Source organism: Schistocerca gregaria, chromosome 2 (assembly GCF_023897955.1).
Source record: "Schistocerca gregaria isolate iqSchGreg1 chromosome 2, iqSchGreg1.2, whole genome shotgun sequence".
NCBI lineage: Eukaryota > Metazoa > Arthropoda > Insecta > Orthoptera > Acrididae > Schistocerca > Schistocerca gregaria.
In genome coordinates, this window is record NC_064921.1 from 225,026,111 (window position 1) to 225,042,502 (window position 16,392).

Sequence of the window (16,392 nt, forward strand, 5' to 3'; positions counted from 1 at the left end):
TCTGGAGCAAGTATGGTGGGTCTGACACACCGGTGTCAATGTGTTCTTTTTCACAAGGCTTTTAATTAGATATCAGGGGAAACTCGCTAAGTTTGACAGAGATAATTAGAATGGATTTTGTCGTACAGAGGAAATACATACGCCTCTGCCTAGGTAAGATAATAAGCGAGTACATGTAACTGACAAGGTGCAGGTACAAACGGAGCAGTTGCAGTTAAACCCCATGAGGCATAAATAAGTATTGCTAAAACGCCTTAAGAAACACTATTTAAGGTGAGCGTAAGCAAAGCAGAAAATTTCACTCAGTAGTAATCCTACGTAGTTCAGTTATGACTAAAACACATCAGTGTAGGCTAGAATAAATAGACGTTACTAAGTCATAATTCGATTTCAAATTCATACCCAGTACCTGACACAGTACCATGACATTACTACAGGCTACAGTGCCACTCACCGGTGTTACCAAATCAGTTCATAACATCGTACCCCAAGCGGGTGCACACAAGCGTTTTACCAATTAACAGAATCGCTTGGCTTCAAAGAAGACACACTAATAACCATTGACCACTCTCAAGCTAAAGCACACTGCAGATCAGACAAATACATATTATTCACTGAACAAGTCACAATAGTATTGTGCCACTTATCCTTTTAAACGATAAAAGCACAGAGCCAGAACATCAATGGGCATTATGTTACGGTGCACTCTCCCCACTGTCAACTATCCATTTAACTCCTTTTCATATAACAGAAGGAGTCCCTCGTCACCAGAGCTCCAGAGCATGTCCTTCGTAACCTTCTTTAGCGGCAGCCCAACATTCGACAAGTCGTTCGGCGATCCGGTTGGGTACATGCATTTTCAAACCCAAATCGGCCCAGCCAAACCCCGCCGCCAAGCCCTGCTGCTTCAACCCTCCTCCTTCCTTTTTCAGTGGGAAGACAGGACTTGGTTTTATCTTATTTTCATCTCTGCTCACAGGAACCGCTAGCTATAAACAGAACATAATGAATATCAGCGTAGAAAACTGGCAGAAGGCCCAGGCGGCTGCCGTCAGTGACGAGGGTATTAGAAAGGAGGGACAACGCTACGACAACTGTCTGAGTCGGAGGGCCATTACGTAGAGGTGTAGCTGGAAGTTGTAGCTAACTTTTGCAAACAAAACATTTCAGATTTTTAGTGTGGTTACCATTTCGCAACCGATGGGAAATTACTTTCTCTACAACCCCCGTACACACTTGGTGTTGATGAACGTGTGGCTCGCTGACGTCGAGTGTGAAGTGGTGTCTGTGATTTCTGACTTGTTGGACACAATATGTTGTGGCATGACCCGGAACAAGCCAATATAATTAGCACGTGCCAAGAAGGAGAGTGCATATATCAGGCATCGTAAGCTAACGTTTCCCTAATTATGCCGTGGTTTATCCACAGTGACTGAATGTTTTTAGTTTGGTGAAAATTTTTGTAACTTGTTGGTTAGATGAAACGGCCGCAGGGAATCGTTGTGTAAATTCATATTAATTGATGTCGATAACATGTTGTTGTGTTTTGTGCCTGAAACTGAACTGTTACAGGTAAACCTTTGAGTAGTGGTTGACAGTTCCCTAGCGAGATTTTAATACCATTCCTCATCCCTCCATCAAAATCTGTGGCGGGTAGCATACATTTTGTAAAAAAATTAGCTTAATTTGGCGTAATGAAAGAATTGATGCACATTTTGTATAGATCTGGTGGGTCCTTCTAGGATCATTCTAAATAAATCGTAGTTCTTCCTCAATGTTAATTTTTCTCGATTTCAGCGCCATCTGTCAACGGTTTAAAAAAATATTTCAGACAAAACTTGATTTTTTTTATGGAGAATCTGAATCTGCAATAAAAAATCGGGGTTGATTTTAAAGCTGTTTTGTGGACGTAGAATTTTCTGGCTTAGTGACTCTCATGTTCGTATTACTTAAGTTATTTGTAATGACTGCCTGATATATGTCATGGCAGCACTTACTGAAACTGACAACCCAATCTTTTCAGCAATAATTATGACAGGCTTTATGAAAACTTTCTCACACAACTTTTACCAATGTATCATTTACCCTTACTGTTAGCTGCTCCTCCTCATGTCTTTTTCTAACAGTCTACTCCTCTGTTATACTCTAGATTCCTTTATTTTGTTGTCTGGTGCGATTATCTTCCTTTCGTAAGGCAGTTTCGTCAGTGTCTTTCATGATCACATTTCTATCTTCAAGAGTTTGCAGTATATTTCTTAATGAGCTATAGTACCAACATCAGAGCTGTTTCTGACAGATATAGTTTTTCTTTTGTTTTTGGAGATACCTTTTTTCCTTGAGTAATTTATGGTTTCTTTGTAGGCTTCGATCTAATCTAGGTTTACAAAGAACATTTTAATAAAAGTGGTATATTGTTAATTACTGTCATGAACACTGTATAGATTAGTTCATGTCTTTGAAGAGTATTCGAAAATGTCAGCTTTTAGCTTTCCGACAATCCTCTTGAACACACTTTCAGTAGAGTTTATAGGCTGATAATGGAGCCGAGTGGAATCAAAATCTGTAGCAAATAAAAAACAAAGACTCAAAATTTCCCGGAAAGTAAAAGCTACAGGTACCATGATAACAAGAAAGGAAAGCACAGACCTTCTCAAAAAGTAGCAGCCGTCGTCAATATGGCATGTAGACTACACAGAGCATCTCTAATCAATATAACCAGGAACAGCTAACCATGCACATCAACATTGCACAAAACAACGATTACAACAATACCCTGAATGGTACCTTGCTAAGAAACGCAATGAAGTATCTCCACATATGCCCCCTTCCCATGTCTATTTCTCGAATATGGAACCGACTTTATCTTTGTGCTTCCAACATTTTTAAAATTCACAATCAATGTTTCAAGGGTGTGAAAATAACTAAGTTAGTTTGAACCAAACTTCATCCAAAGCTCTTCCAGGGCGAGAGTTTCGTCATTTATCCATAGTGTCATGTCACTCGTTGCTCAGTTTGCTGTACTAAAATGCTACTAACCCCTCAAGACGACGAAGGATTTTTTCAGATGTTTTTCACATTTCGTAAAATACAGTGTGCCTCGCCTGTGACACTAGCTCTGCCTCCGATGTTTCAGATGAACCAACACTCTCGCATGCAGGCCCCAATAACGCTTGACGCCCAGGCCGGTTTCTCGGGCAGTGCAGCATGTGTCATGCCGGTGTTAACGGAGAAGCTAAACTAGAAGCATTAGGGGCAGTCTTGGAAAAAGGTCCGCCATTTATCACTTCAGACAGGTCTGACAGTAATATAAGCTCAAAGAGGTGTCCACAAACGCACACTGCACACAAAGTAAAGGTAGTGCAACCACTAAGCAATTCCGATACTGTTACTCGACTTCAGTATTGGTGTTGGCAAAACTTATGATTGAGAGGTTGATCATGAAATTCTCTTTTTTCTGGGGAAGCTTGGCTGCATTTATAGAGTACATTAACTTCCATAACAATCCCACACTCCTCATCAATCACAATGAGAACTTCCACGTGATTGAAAACAGGAGTGTGGTATCCAATTAGATCAACAAAATTTCTCGGACCGATTTAATCCCACCAAAGCATTACTTCCTATACCTATGTGAACACTGGACTGCAACCTTTTCTCGCAGCACTAACAACAAAAAGACCTACAATTATGTTGTATAGGACACTGCAAGAGCACACACCCCCAATGTGTCTGTGACAGCCTTTTGAGGTGTTTTTGTTAATACGAACTTATAGTATTTTTCATTATCTATAAAGAGATACCGGTACGATCACAAAGATTGGTCCAATAATTTCTGTTCTTCCACTTGCACATCAAATTCCTGCCATCACACTGCTCAGAGGCTCTTGATGTAATAGATGAGGATTCCCAGAAGTCCAATGTCGACTTCTCTGTAAGTTCGTGTACCCGTTAATTCCATACATGCTTCATTAGAAAAGAGAACATTTCATGATCAACTTCCTCATAGCGCACAGACTGCTATTCCCAACTGCAGTACGTCGAGAAACAGTATCTGAATTGTTTAGTTGATGTACTATCATTCCTTTGTTAGGTTCAGCGTTGATTTCTGCACAGCTCTGTGACATAAATCCACTATTCTGAAGCTTTAAATGACGCTAACATTTTTCTCAGACTTGCTTCCAGTGCCACATCACACTCGTCTGTTTGATTCCAGATTAATGCAGATACATCACCTGTCACATCGTCAGCACAAGGGTTAGAAACGACATGCAATAGTAGAGACCAGGTGCCTATAGAACGCCGTAGACACAGTTCGCGTTGTCCGTTAAATACCCTCTACAACTGTCACGACATCCTGCACTTCATGGTGCTTTCGATAGTGTTGCTACAGGTTGTAAACCTATTGATGAACGGAAGGGTGGGTGGGAAGAGGCAACAAATAAGGCTTTGGGCCGCATCATCCCAAGTGCAAAGCCCACAAGTATCGGGTGATCAAAAAGTCATTATAAATTTGAAAACTAAATAAATCACGGAATAATGTAGATAGAGAGGTACAAATTGTCAGACGTGCTTGGAATGACATGGGGTTTTATTCGAACCAAAAAAATACAAAAGTTCAAAAAATTTCCGACTGATGGCGCTCCATCTGATTAGAATAGTAATAATTAGCATAACAAAGTAAGACAAAGCAAAGATTGTGTTCTTTACAGATAATGCTCAATATGTACACCATCATTCCTCAACAATAGCTGTAGTCGAGGAATAATGTTGTGAACAGCACTGTAAAGCACGTCCGGGGTTATTGTGAGACATTGGCGTCGGATGTTGTCTTTCAGCGATGTCGGTCGATCACTTGCCAATTCAGGTAACCACAATGCCAATAATCGCACTGACTGAGGGCTGGGGACCTGGGAGACCAAGCATGATGAAAGTGGCGGCTGAGCACACGATCATCACCAAACGATGCGTGCAAGAGATCTTTCACGGGTCTAGCAATATTTTTGTTTTATTTAATAAAACCCCATGTCATTGAAAGCATGTGTGTCAATTTTTACCTCTCTATCTATAGAATTCCGTGGTTTATCAAGTTTTCAAACTTATACTGACTTTTTGATCACCCGGTAAATCTCTCCTGCCACATAGGACCTGGACTGCCCTGAACGAATCCAGCACGTGCAGAGATGCACTCTACAAGTGAAACAAGTTGCCGAATCCAAGTCGTGACTCCAGAGCTTCCCATCAGTCTATACAATCCATTCTCCATGACTGTCGGATTCAAGCATTTCACTGTAATGAATATTTCTCGCTAGCAACACTAAAGGATGTGCACTGGATTCAAGAACTGGACATTCAGTTATGAAACACATTTAATCTCGTCGAGATCATTGTTTTTTTTGTTTTAACTACGTTTGTGCATAACTTCGCAGCGGTTTTATTTGTGTAGATATTGTGGTTGCTTTAGGTTTATGTATCGATCGTCATTCTTTATTTGTAGTTTAGTACTGCTGTTTGAGTTTATAAATTGTCGTTTTGTGAGAGTTGGAGATACTGAGCAGACCTGTGGACATTAGAAAGTGTAGTGCCAAGTATAGAAATCGAAACATTTACGAAATAATCTTCTGCTTAAGTTCAATGGAGGTGTGACAGTAGCACAGGCAGACAGAAGCATATGCTCCGTGTACAGGGATAAAGTATGGGACAGAACATGGCAAGAAAATGGTTTCCTCTTTTTAAGGAGAGTCGTTTTGACATTAGTCACTCCACGTTCAGGAAGGCATTCGGCATTTGATGAAAATCGTTTAAACGCATTAATCCGCAATTATCCAAAGCAGTGTACTAGAGAACTGTCAAATGTGATGAACTGTGATCATTCCGTATCGTGCGACATTTGCATGCAATGTGGAAGGTTCAAAACTTTGGTGTCTGGGTACCGCATGCTCTAAGTCAAATCACAAAAATCTGCGAGGTCATATGTGTATTTCTGCTTGCTCGTCATCGATTAGATCGAGAACAGTACCAACCATTCCTGTCCTTTATAGTTACTAGTGAAGATAAACGGTGTCTTTATGCTAACATAAGTAAAATAAAGGAATGGTTGAGCACAAAGAAAGGAGCAGCTCCCCGTACAAAGACATATGCAATGTTATGCATCTGCTGGAGCAGCGACGGCGCTGTGTACTAAAAATTGCTTCCCCGAGGTTTAACAGTCACTGCTGACATTTATTGTCCACAACTAAGACGTCTTGCAGAGCAATCCGAGAATAACGACCGGGAACACTGCGTGAGGTGATGCTACTCTACGATAACACCAGCCCGGAATTCTGCTTATGTTATAACTACGGAGAACACAGTAAATATATCACCGTTGTACGGTATAATCACACAACATTGATGCAAATAAATGAGTGTTACGGGTGGCCATCGCTGTGTTCTGAAGCGTGCGCGCAAAGGCGCCCTGCGATGTTGGAGGAATGTTCAAATGTGTGTGAATACCTAAGGGACGCAAGTGATTAGCGGAGCGTTCTAAGGCGCTGGAGTCATGGACTGTGCCGTTGGTCCTGGCGGAGGTTCGAGTCCTCCCTCTGGCATGGATGTGTGTGTTTGTCCTTAGGATAATTTAGGTTAAGTAGTGTGTAATCTTAGGGACTGATGACCTTAGCAGTTAAGTCCCATAAGATTTCACACACATTTGAACATTTGAATTCCTAAGGGACCAAGCTTCTGAGGTCATCGGTCCCTAGAAATACACACTACTTAAACTAACTTATGCTAAGAACACTACACACACACCCATGCTCGAGGGAGGACCCGCACCTCCGGCGGGAGGGGCCGTGCAGCCCGTGACATAGCGCCTCAAACCACGCGGTTACTACGCGTGGCAATCCGTGCACGCAGAACTGCGGCCAACGATGCGTTTCTTCTAACAGAGTGCAGCACGGTGCGGAGAATTAATAGTGGTGAACACAACAGCTAGTCGGACAAAAAGCTCAATACAGGAGTTGGACTGGAAGTCATTCCCTACTCGCCTCACCTTGAGCTCTCTGATTTTCAGTTTTTCTGCTATCTGTCGAACAACCTTCAAGAAACTTCCTTACCGTATGGAAATGCGCTCCTAGCATGGCTCGACGAGTTTTTCGCCATAAAACCATGTGATTTTTATAGTTAAGCAGTCGTCATTCGTGCATTTACAGACTGTTGTAAATGTTGTTGTGGTCTTCAGTCCTGAGACTAGTTTGATGCAGCTCTCCATGCTACTCTAACTGTTGTAAATAGTGAAGGAGAATATATTATTGATGACTAAAATCTCTGTTACATGTATCTGTTGTGTTCATAAAACTTATGAAAAACATACACACGAACGTAATATACAGAGTACTTTGAGATTGTCCCATCAGATTGCTAGGACTTGTACAGGGGACTGAGTTGATAATACACTACCGGCCATTAAAATTGCTACACCACGAATATGACGTGCTACAGAGGCGAAATTTAACCGACAGGAAGAAGATGCTGTGATATGCAAATGAATAGCTTTTCAGAGCATTCGCACAAGGTTGGCGCCGGTGGCGACACCTACAACGAGCTGAAACGAGAAAAGTTTCAAACCGATTTCTCAGACGCAAACAGCAGTTGACCGGCGTTGCTTGGTGAAACGTTGTTGTGATGCCTCGTGTAAGGAGGAGGAATGCGTACCATCAGGTTTCCGACATTGATAAAGGTCGGATTGTAGCTTATCGCGATTGCGGTTTATCGTATTGCGACATTGCTGCTCGCATTGGTCGAGATCCAATGACTGCTAGCAGAATATAAAATCATGGGTTCAGGAGGGTAATACGGAACGCCGTGCTGGATCCCAACCGCCTCGTATCACTAGCAGTCGAGATGACAGGCATCTTATCCGCATGGCAGTAACGGATCGTGCAGCCACGACTCGATCCCTGAGTCAACAGATAGGGACGTTTGCAAGACAACAACCATCTGCACGAACAGTTCGACGACGTTTGCAGTAGCATGCACTATAAACTCGGAGACCATGGCTGCGGTTACCCTTGACTCTGCATCACAGGCAGGAGTTCCGACGATGGTGTACTCAACGACGAACCTGGGTGCACGAATGGCAAACCTCATATTTTCGAATGAATCAAGTCTGTTTACAGCATCATGGTTGTCGCATCCGTGTTTGACGACATCGCCGAGAACGCACATTGGACGCGTGTATTCGCCATCGTCATACTGGCGTATCACCCGGCGTGATGGTATGGGGTGCCATTGGTTACACGTCTCGGTTACATCTTGTTCGCATTGACGGAACTTTGAACAGTGGACGTTACATTTAAGATGTGTTACGACCCGTGGCTCTACCCTTCATACGATCCCCGCGAAACTCTACATTTGAGCCGGATAATGCACGACCACATGTTGAAAGTCCTGTACAGACCTTTCTGGATACAGAAAAATGTTCGACTGCTGCCCTGGCCAGCATATTCTCCAGATCTCTCACCAATTGGAAACGTCTGGTCAATGGTGGACGAGCAACTGGCTCGTCACAATACGCCAGACACTACTCTTGATCAACTGTGGTATCGTGTTGAAGCTGCATGGACAGCTGTACCTGTACACGCCATCCAAGCTCTGTTTGACTCAACACCTAGGCGCATCAAGGCCGTTATTACGTCCAGAGGTGGTTGTTCTGGGTACTGATTTCTCAGGACCTATGCACCCAAATTGCGTGAAAATGTAATCACATGTCTAATGAATACCCGTTTATCATCTGCATTTCTTCTTGGTGTAGCAATTTTAATGGCCAGTAGTGTACGTTGCTCTAACACTCACGGACACGTGAATGAGCTACGAATTATATCAGAGAGGTACGATAGACGTGAAATGACATGAGCTGATCGGACATAACGACTACACTGTTGCGTAACTACCTAGCAAACATGTTTGAAACGGCTGCAGCATGTAAAGGGGAAATTTCCGGAGATGGTTTCCAGTTCAAAATTTTGTCTAGTCACTCCTGCCTACATGTCCTAAAAGACTGTAAGGAGACTTTTAGAGCACCTTTTATACAGAGTGGTCCGAAACAGCCTGAAAAGCTTCTAACGGTGTGACACGGTATATTGCGACGAGAAATGATTGTTAAGAAAACAATTCACACGCGTGCCTTTTCGGAGTTAACTGGCACTGAAGTTAGTGAATTCAAGCGGGCCGCCAGAGTCGTTGTTGCCAAACGTTTTATTCGTTCGGTTTCCTAAAACCGAATAAGAGAGCGATACAAACATTGGACATGCGACAGGTAGGAAAGTCGTAAGAATCGAAACCAAACCAAAGATTGAGCAATTTCTCGCACTATCATCTACACTAACAGTACAACTGACACTAATTAAATCTGCCAGGCAGCTCGGAAATGGCGCAAGGTATAGAATTCTTCTCTTAATAATTATTTCTCAGGATAACCTCCCCTGCAACACGCTTACAAGCTTCTCACACCTTTTATGACTACCCTGTGTGTATAAATTTATATGTATCTGTTGACAGTTGAATGTATTACCGATATCATAAATGAAATATTACTTTATACAGCTATGGAAGAGTGTATCATTTTCAAATCATCAGTTAGGATAGATGTTTCGTAAGAGACTTAAAAATTGTAAAACAAAGAACGTCCGCATGTAAATACACATGCTTACATTTTAATTTTCGAATCATTAAAGAATAAGAATCATAAAAGAAGGTTGTATACATGGAAGAATTCTGGAAATTCAAGAAGGTATCAGATAGATTATATAATGGTAAGACAGAGATTTAGGAACCAGGTTTTAAATTGTAAGACATTTACAGGGGCAGATTTGGACTCTGACCACAATCTATTGGTTATGAACTGTAGATTAAAACTGAAGAAACTGCAAAAAGGTGGGAATTTAAGGTGATGGGACTTGGATAAACTGACTAAACCAGAGGTTGTACAGAGTTTCAGGGAGAGCATAAGGGAACGATTGACAGGAATGGGAGAAATAAATACAGTAGAAGAAGAATGGGTAGCTCTGAGGGGTGAAGTAGTGAAGGCAGCAGAGGATCAAGTAGGTAAAAAGACGAGGGCTAGTAGAAATCCTTGGGTGACAGAAAAAATATTGAATTTAATTGATGAAAGGAGAAAATATAAAAACGCAGTAAATGAAGCAGGCAAAAAGGAACACAAACGTCTCAAACATGAGATCGACAAGAAGTGCAAAAAGGCTAAGCAGGGATGGCTAGAGGACAATTGTAAGGATGTAGAGGCTTATCTCACTAGGGGTAAGATAGAAATGCCTACAGGAAAATTTAAGAGACCTTTGGAGAAAAAAGAGCCACTTGTATGAATATCAAGAGCGCAGATGGAAACACAGTTCTATGCAAAGAAGGGAAAGCAGAAAGGTGGAAGGAGTATATAGAGGGTCTATACAAGGGCGATGTACTTGAGAACAATATTATGGAAATGGAAGAGGATGTAGATGAAGATGAAATGGGAGATACGATACTGCGTGAAGAATTTGACAGAATAGTGAAATACCTGAGTCGAAAAAAGGCCCTGGGAGTAGATAACATTCCATTAGAACTACTGAAAGCCTTGGGACAGCCAGTCCTGACAAAACTCTACCATCTGGTGAGCAACATGTATGAGACAAACGAAATACCCTCAGACTTCAAAAAGAAGTAGTGACTTATTAAAATAATAAGTCACTACAACAAAATACTAACGCGAATTCCTTACAGGCGAATGGAAAAACTGGTAGAAGCTGACCTCACGGAAGATCAGATTGGATTCCGTAGAAATGTAGTAACACGTAAGGCAATACTGACCCCACGACTTATCTTAGAAAATAGATTTAGGAAAGGCAAACCTACGTTTCTAGCATTTGTACACTTAGAGAAAACTTTGACAAAGTTGACTGGAATACTCTCTTTCAAATTCTAAAGGTGGCAGGGGTAAAATACAGGGAGCGAAAGGCTATTTACAATTTGTACAGAAACCAGATGGCAGTTATAAGACTCGAGGGGCATGAAAGGGAAGCAGCGGTTGGGAAGGGAGTGAGACAGGGTTGTAGGCGCTCCCCTATGTTATTCAATCTGTGTACTGAGCAAGCAGTAAAGGAAACAAAAGAAAAATTCGAAGTAGGTATTAAAATTCAAGGAGAAGAAATAAAAAATTTAAGATTCGCAGACGACATTGTAATTCTGTCAGAGACAGCAACGGACTTGGAAGAGCAGTTGAACGGAATGGACAGGAGGATATAAAATGTACATCAACGAAGGCAAAACGCGGATAATGGAATGTAGTCGAATTAAGTCGGGTGATGCTGAGGGAATTAGATTAGGAAATGAGACACTTAAAGTAGTAAAGGAGTTTTGCTATTTGGGGGAGCAAAATAACTGATGTTGGTCGAAGTAGAGAGGATATAAAATGTAGACTTGCAATGGCAAGAAGAAGAGAAATTTGTTAACATCGCGTATAGATTTAAGTGTCCTTTCTGAAAGTATTTGTATGGAGTGTAGCCACGTCTGGAAGTGAAACATGGACGATAACTAGTTTGGACAAGAAGAGAATAGAAGATTTCGAAATGTGGTGCTACAGAAGAATGCCGAAGATTAGATGGGTAGATCACATAACTAATGAGGAGTTATTGAATAGAATTGGGAGAAGAGGATTTTGTGGCACAACTTGACAAGAAGAAGGGACCGGTTGGATAGGACATGTTCCGAGGCATCAAGGGATCACAAATTTAGTATTGGAGGGCAGCATGGAGGGTAAAAACCATAGAGGGAGGCCAAGAGATGAATACACTAAGCATATTCAGAAGGATGTAGGTTGCAGATAGGGTAGCATGGAGAGCTGCATCGGACCAGTCTCAGGACTGAAGACATGTTACGTTACGTTTTACACTTTAATTTAATTTAAAACGAGAAGATATGAACATAAATCTTAGACAAATATTTGTGTGTGCGATAAAATAGTCCTTGCAAGCTCTGCAACATTCTAGACAGTAAAATTCTTTTGATTTATCTTTGCCAACACGCAAATAATAAATTCCAACATTTGTGTTTGCAAAGCAACATCTATAAAATCAATGTGTAAAATACAGTATCGTTTGCGGGGACCCATTGTCACGTCTATGAAAATCATTAATAGGAAATGCCAAAGGGTTCAAATGGTTCTATGGCTCTGAGCACTATGGGACTTAACAAATGCCAAAGGGAAGCGGTGGTTATTCCCTTTGTGTCTGAAGCATGAACCATCTCTGGTGGCAATAAAAGTTGACCAGTTCAGTTTGATTTTCCGTTAGAGTGACAGTCACTGACAGTAATAAATAAATGTCGTGTGACTAGGGCCCCCCGTCGGGAAGACCGTTCGCCGGGGGCAAGTCTTTCGATTTGACACCACTGCGTCGACTCGCAGGTCGATGGGAATGAAATGACGATGATGAGGACAACACAACACCCAGTCCGTGAGCGGATAAAATCTCCAATCCAGCCGGGAATCGAGCCCGGGCCCTTAGGATTGACGTACTGTCGAGCTGACCACTCTTTTTCTTCATTCGGTGTTATTCGTTGCGTTTTGTCTGGGCGGACGCCACATGACATGAGTTCAAGTTTATCATTGATGCCTTTGCTCAGTTTTTTTTTTTTTTTTTTTAATTAAAAAGGGTCACCGCCTCTCCGAGCGAACACGCTGAGCTACCGTGCCGGCACCATGCAGCTACTGGGGCGGACACTGACAGTTAAGCATCTTCAATGTCCATCCCTTCAAGTAATGGTTTCCAAACGTCCTGCCAAGTGACACAAGTGTTAGCACAACGCAGTCGTTTGGTAGTGTCCTAATTACATAATACCGGGAGATGAAAGGGATGCTCCTAAATAAGTAGATAATGGCTACAGAAGCCATGTAATGGATTAGATTAATTAGATAGAGTGCTGAAGGACAAAGGGGTATTAATTTCGGCACTCCTATCGATCGCCTCGCTTTAAAAGGACGAGTTGCACGCGCGGAACCCCTCACATGACTTTCACTTTCTACACAGACAAGAACAACATTGTTACAGATACTGTGAATGAAATTTTGTTTTCAGTTACCTTCACAGTGCACGACTTCTCACGCGAGAGAAGATTAAGTCGTAAGAGATTGCTTGGCTGCAGCTTACCATCACATTATGACAAAAATCAGTTTTCGCGTTATAATCGAACCATTGTGTTTCTTGTGGCAGATGATCGGGCTAATGCCTATGAGATTTGGGAACCGTTGTAGACAGTACAAACATGCGTCATCCGGGCTGTGTAGACGTGCCACGTCGCCTTCAAACCCCTGGGTGGTCGTCGTAATCCTCGCCGCCTGTTTAGACGTTTATAGCATGCTGGATGTTTACCGCGACCGGTCCACTGTCGTGGCCTTTATTGATTTATCTATGAGGCTGATACATTATGTGAAAGTTGTGTGGGTTCTCGGTGGATGTACATTGTATACGCTAAAAGAATTCAGGCTGTTTCTAAAGACACTGAAATATTTTGACAACTGCTTAAGACACGGTGGGAACAAAAAGACAAAGATTCTGGGAGTGTTACTAAATTGCAGTTTCGCTGTCGTATTGTTGTGCGAATACGTTTTACTACTCGGTTTTGCATGTCATTGCGCAGACTGGCTGCGCAGAACGTTATGGTTCCTTTACATAATATTTGGATTTCTGGACAACCTTATTACTTTTTACGTGGTGGCACTGGTCATGGAGGTATGGATTCGGTTTCGCGACCTCAACAAGTGTGTCGCAGCTGTCGTCACTCGGTACGGTGACCCCCACTTGTCGCGGCTGCTGATGGATCAGACCCCAGTCGATGACCACCAGGCGGAGCTACGTCACATCCGGCTCGCCCACGCCACTCTGCATCGCGGGGCGGAACTGCTGCAGCGCCACATCGGGACCACAATGGCACTGACAGTGGTAAACTCTTTCAGTGGCGCCATCTTCACCTCTTACGGGGTGTTGGCTCTGTGGACATCTCCAGATCGAGCCAAGACGACCACTGTCTACAGTTATCTGTGGACATCGACGGTGGCGTTCTTCTTTCACATCACGAGAGTGACGGCTCTGGCAGTGTCCTGCTCGGCGGCGGCAAACCAAGCGGAGAACACTCGTCTGCTGGTGTCGAGGGCTGCGGCTGTGGATGTGCCCCCTGTCAGGAGGTCAGAACTGGCAGCTCTGCAGTGCCAGGTCGCCGAAACGCCACGCTTTAGCTTCACAGCAGCAGGCTTCACGACAGTCGACCGCCGCTTGCTGGTAACTGTTCTAAGCGCAACCATCAGCTACTTGGTAATCGTGGAACAGATCTCTGTGTCGTAACAGCTAGGTAAGTATATCTGCATTCCTCTATGGTAAGTTGTTGGATGGCTTGATAATGCAAAGAGTGTGTGCCTGCCCCTTCTTCCAAAGCTACGTTCAGTCTTGCCCATAAAAGAGCGTCCTGTAGACAGACTGATGCTTTAGAGATATACAATGACCAGTTCATGACACTAAAAGTGTGTACAACTTTTTTTTTGCTGCCCTACTGTTGGTTCTGATGTCAATAATTAAGTTTGCTGTTGACGCTTGGTAGTAAATCACACCACCATAATCGCGTCAAGTTCACTAGATATAGTAAAACAAAAGAAGAAATGCTTGTTTAGTATCCTGCTGTATCGATTTGGTTAGGATCTCTTGAGCTCAACTTTCTGCATGCGATTGTTTGGTGTGAAACTCGGAAAAATTTGCAACAGAGGCTTGGGAGATGGTAAGTAAAAAACGCAGGTCCAATTTTCCCGTTTTCACGACATTCCATTACTGTAGCTAAGAATAAAACGGCGGAATAAAGAAATTGTTTATGGTTACAGAAATATTTTGTACAATTGCTGAAAATTTCCTACCTCACCTGTTTAAATTTAGCAACGAAGTAGTAAAATATTTGAAGTATGTATTCAGCAGCAGTCTCCGCAGTGCATGGTCCTGCAAGAAACTCCAAATGGTTTGTGGATGACAGATTTGGTATCAGATATTTGAATTTCACTTCATTCATTCCTATAAAACTGTCTGCCGTCTTCTGGTGTCACAAATACAGACCAGCCATAAAAGCCTTCATTGCAAAATTTGTCTTCTGTTTAACTCATACGCATTACTTAACTTACATATGAGTGTAAGCTCAAAACATTTCATATCCCTTATGGATGTTCAGATCTCTTAAGCCAAGAATGTACGAAAATATAATAGACGCACATACTTTAAACATGTTACAAGTTAGATACATCTCAAAGCGAGATACATAGGGAATATTTAAACAGGCACTGACAGTGGTTAAATTAGTTATTCGCTTGTATTTTGCTCTGGTCTTTCCACCTCCTTTCTGATGGTATCCAAATCACCCAAAAACGCACTTCACATCTTGACTGCCAATTTTCACTAAATGTATTTGTGGTATTTGAGCAGCTTACTCCAAAATAATTATATACAGCGTTAAACTGTTTTTGTATATTCCCTGAATTTCCACCTGCACTCTCAGAAGATAAAACTTTCTGCATCCAAAACGAACTGGCTTCACTAGCAGCGGGCACAGCACATAGCGCTTCTTATATCTTAACTAGCTGAGTGCCAAGCGTTGCGCATGTATGAATTTATTCCAGTCTTCTATTAGTCCATTTCCTCCTTCTTCCTCCTACTCTCTCTGTCCATCTTTTCCTTCCCCCTCTCTCTGATCATCTTCTCCTCCCCTACCTGTGTCCACCTCCTCCTACCCCCTTTTCTCTCCACGTTATCACACCTACCCTCACAGGATGTTACTGCTACTTTCCCTCTCCCCCCGCCCCCCCCCCCCCCCACCACCAGTATTTCTTCGCAGATAGTAAGTAGTACGAGCAACAAGTTTGGCTGAAATCGATCCAGAGGATTAGGAGGAGTTCTTTACCAGTTGCTTTGCCTACCTACACACATTTCACATGCATTCACTGTATTTCATATTTATTTCACATATTACACACGTATTTGTACACATAGTTCACGTGAATCGCTAGCGAATTTCGACATGCTCAATGTTAACGTCACATCTCCTGAACTATGTCTCGTTCAGTAATGTAATTGTGTACGTACATTTACAGCGTATATGGATAATCCCCTACTAGATCTCTGGACTGATTTCTACTAAACTCGATACACGTATAACATAAATTCTGGGGAAGAACCATCTGTCTATCAAAGAGATGTGGGTGGAGGTGAGAAAGAATTGTAGCCCACGACGGTCGAATACCGAGACTTCGTTCATGCAGTATTTGAGAACAAGACCATTAACTGACTTGCAACAAACTCTGCACATAATTTCAAAACTTTACGAAAACTTTTTGTA

At 42.3% G+C, this 16,392-nt stretch overlaps 1 protein-coding gene across 1 annotated transcript; it reads left to right on the forward strand.

Annotated features, from left to right (window-relative positions):
- Window positions 1-13,751: 13,751 nt before the first annotated feature.
- Window positions 13,752-14,366, forward strand: LOC126335716 (uncharacterized). The gene has a single exon (XM_049999173.1). The coding sequence runs from the start codon at window positions 13,752-13,754 to the stop codon at window positions 14,364-14,366; it is 615 nt and encodes a 204-aa protein (XP_049855130.1).
- The last annotated feature ends 2,026 nt before the right edge of the window (window positions 14,367-16,392 follow it).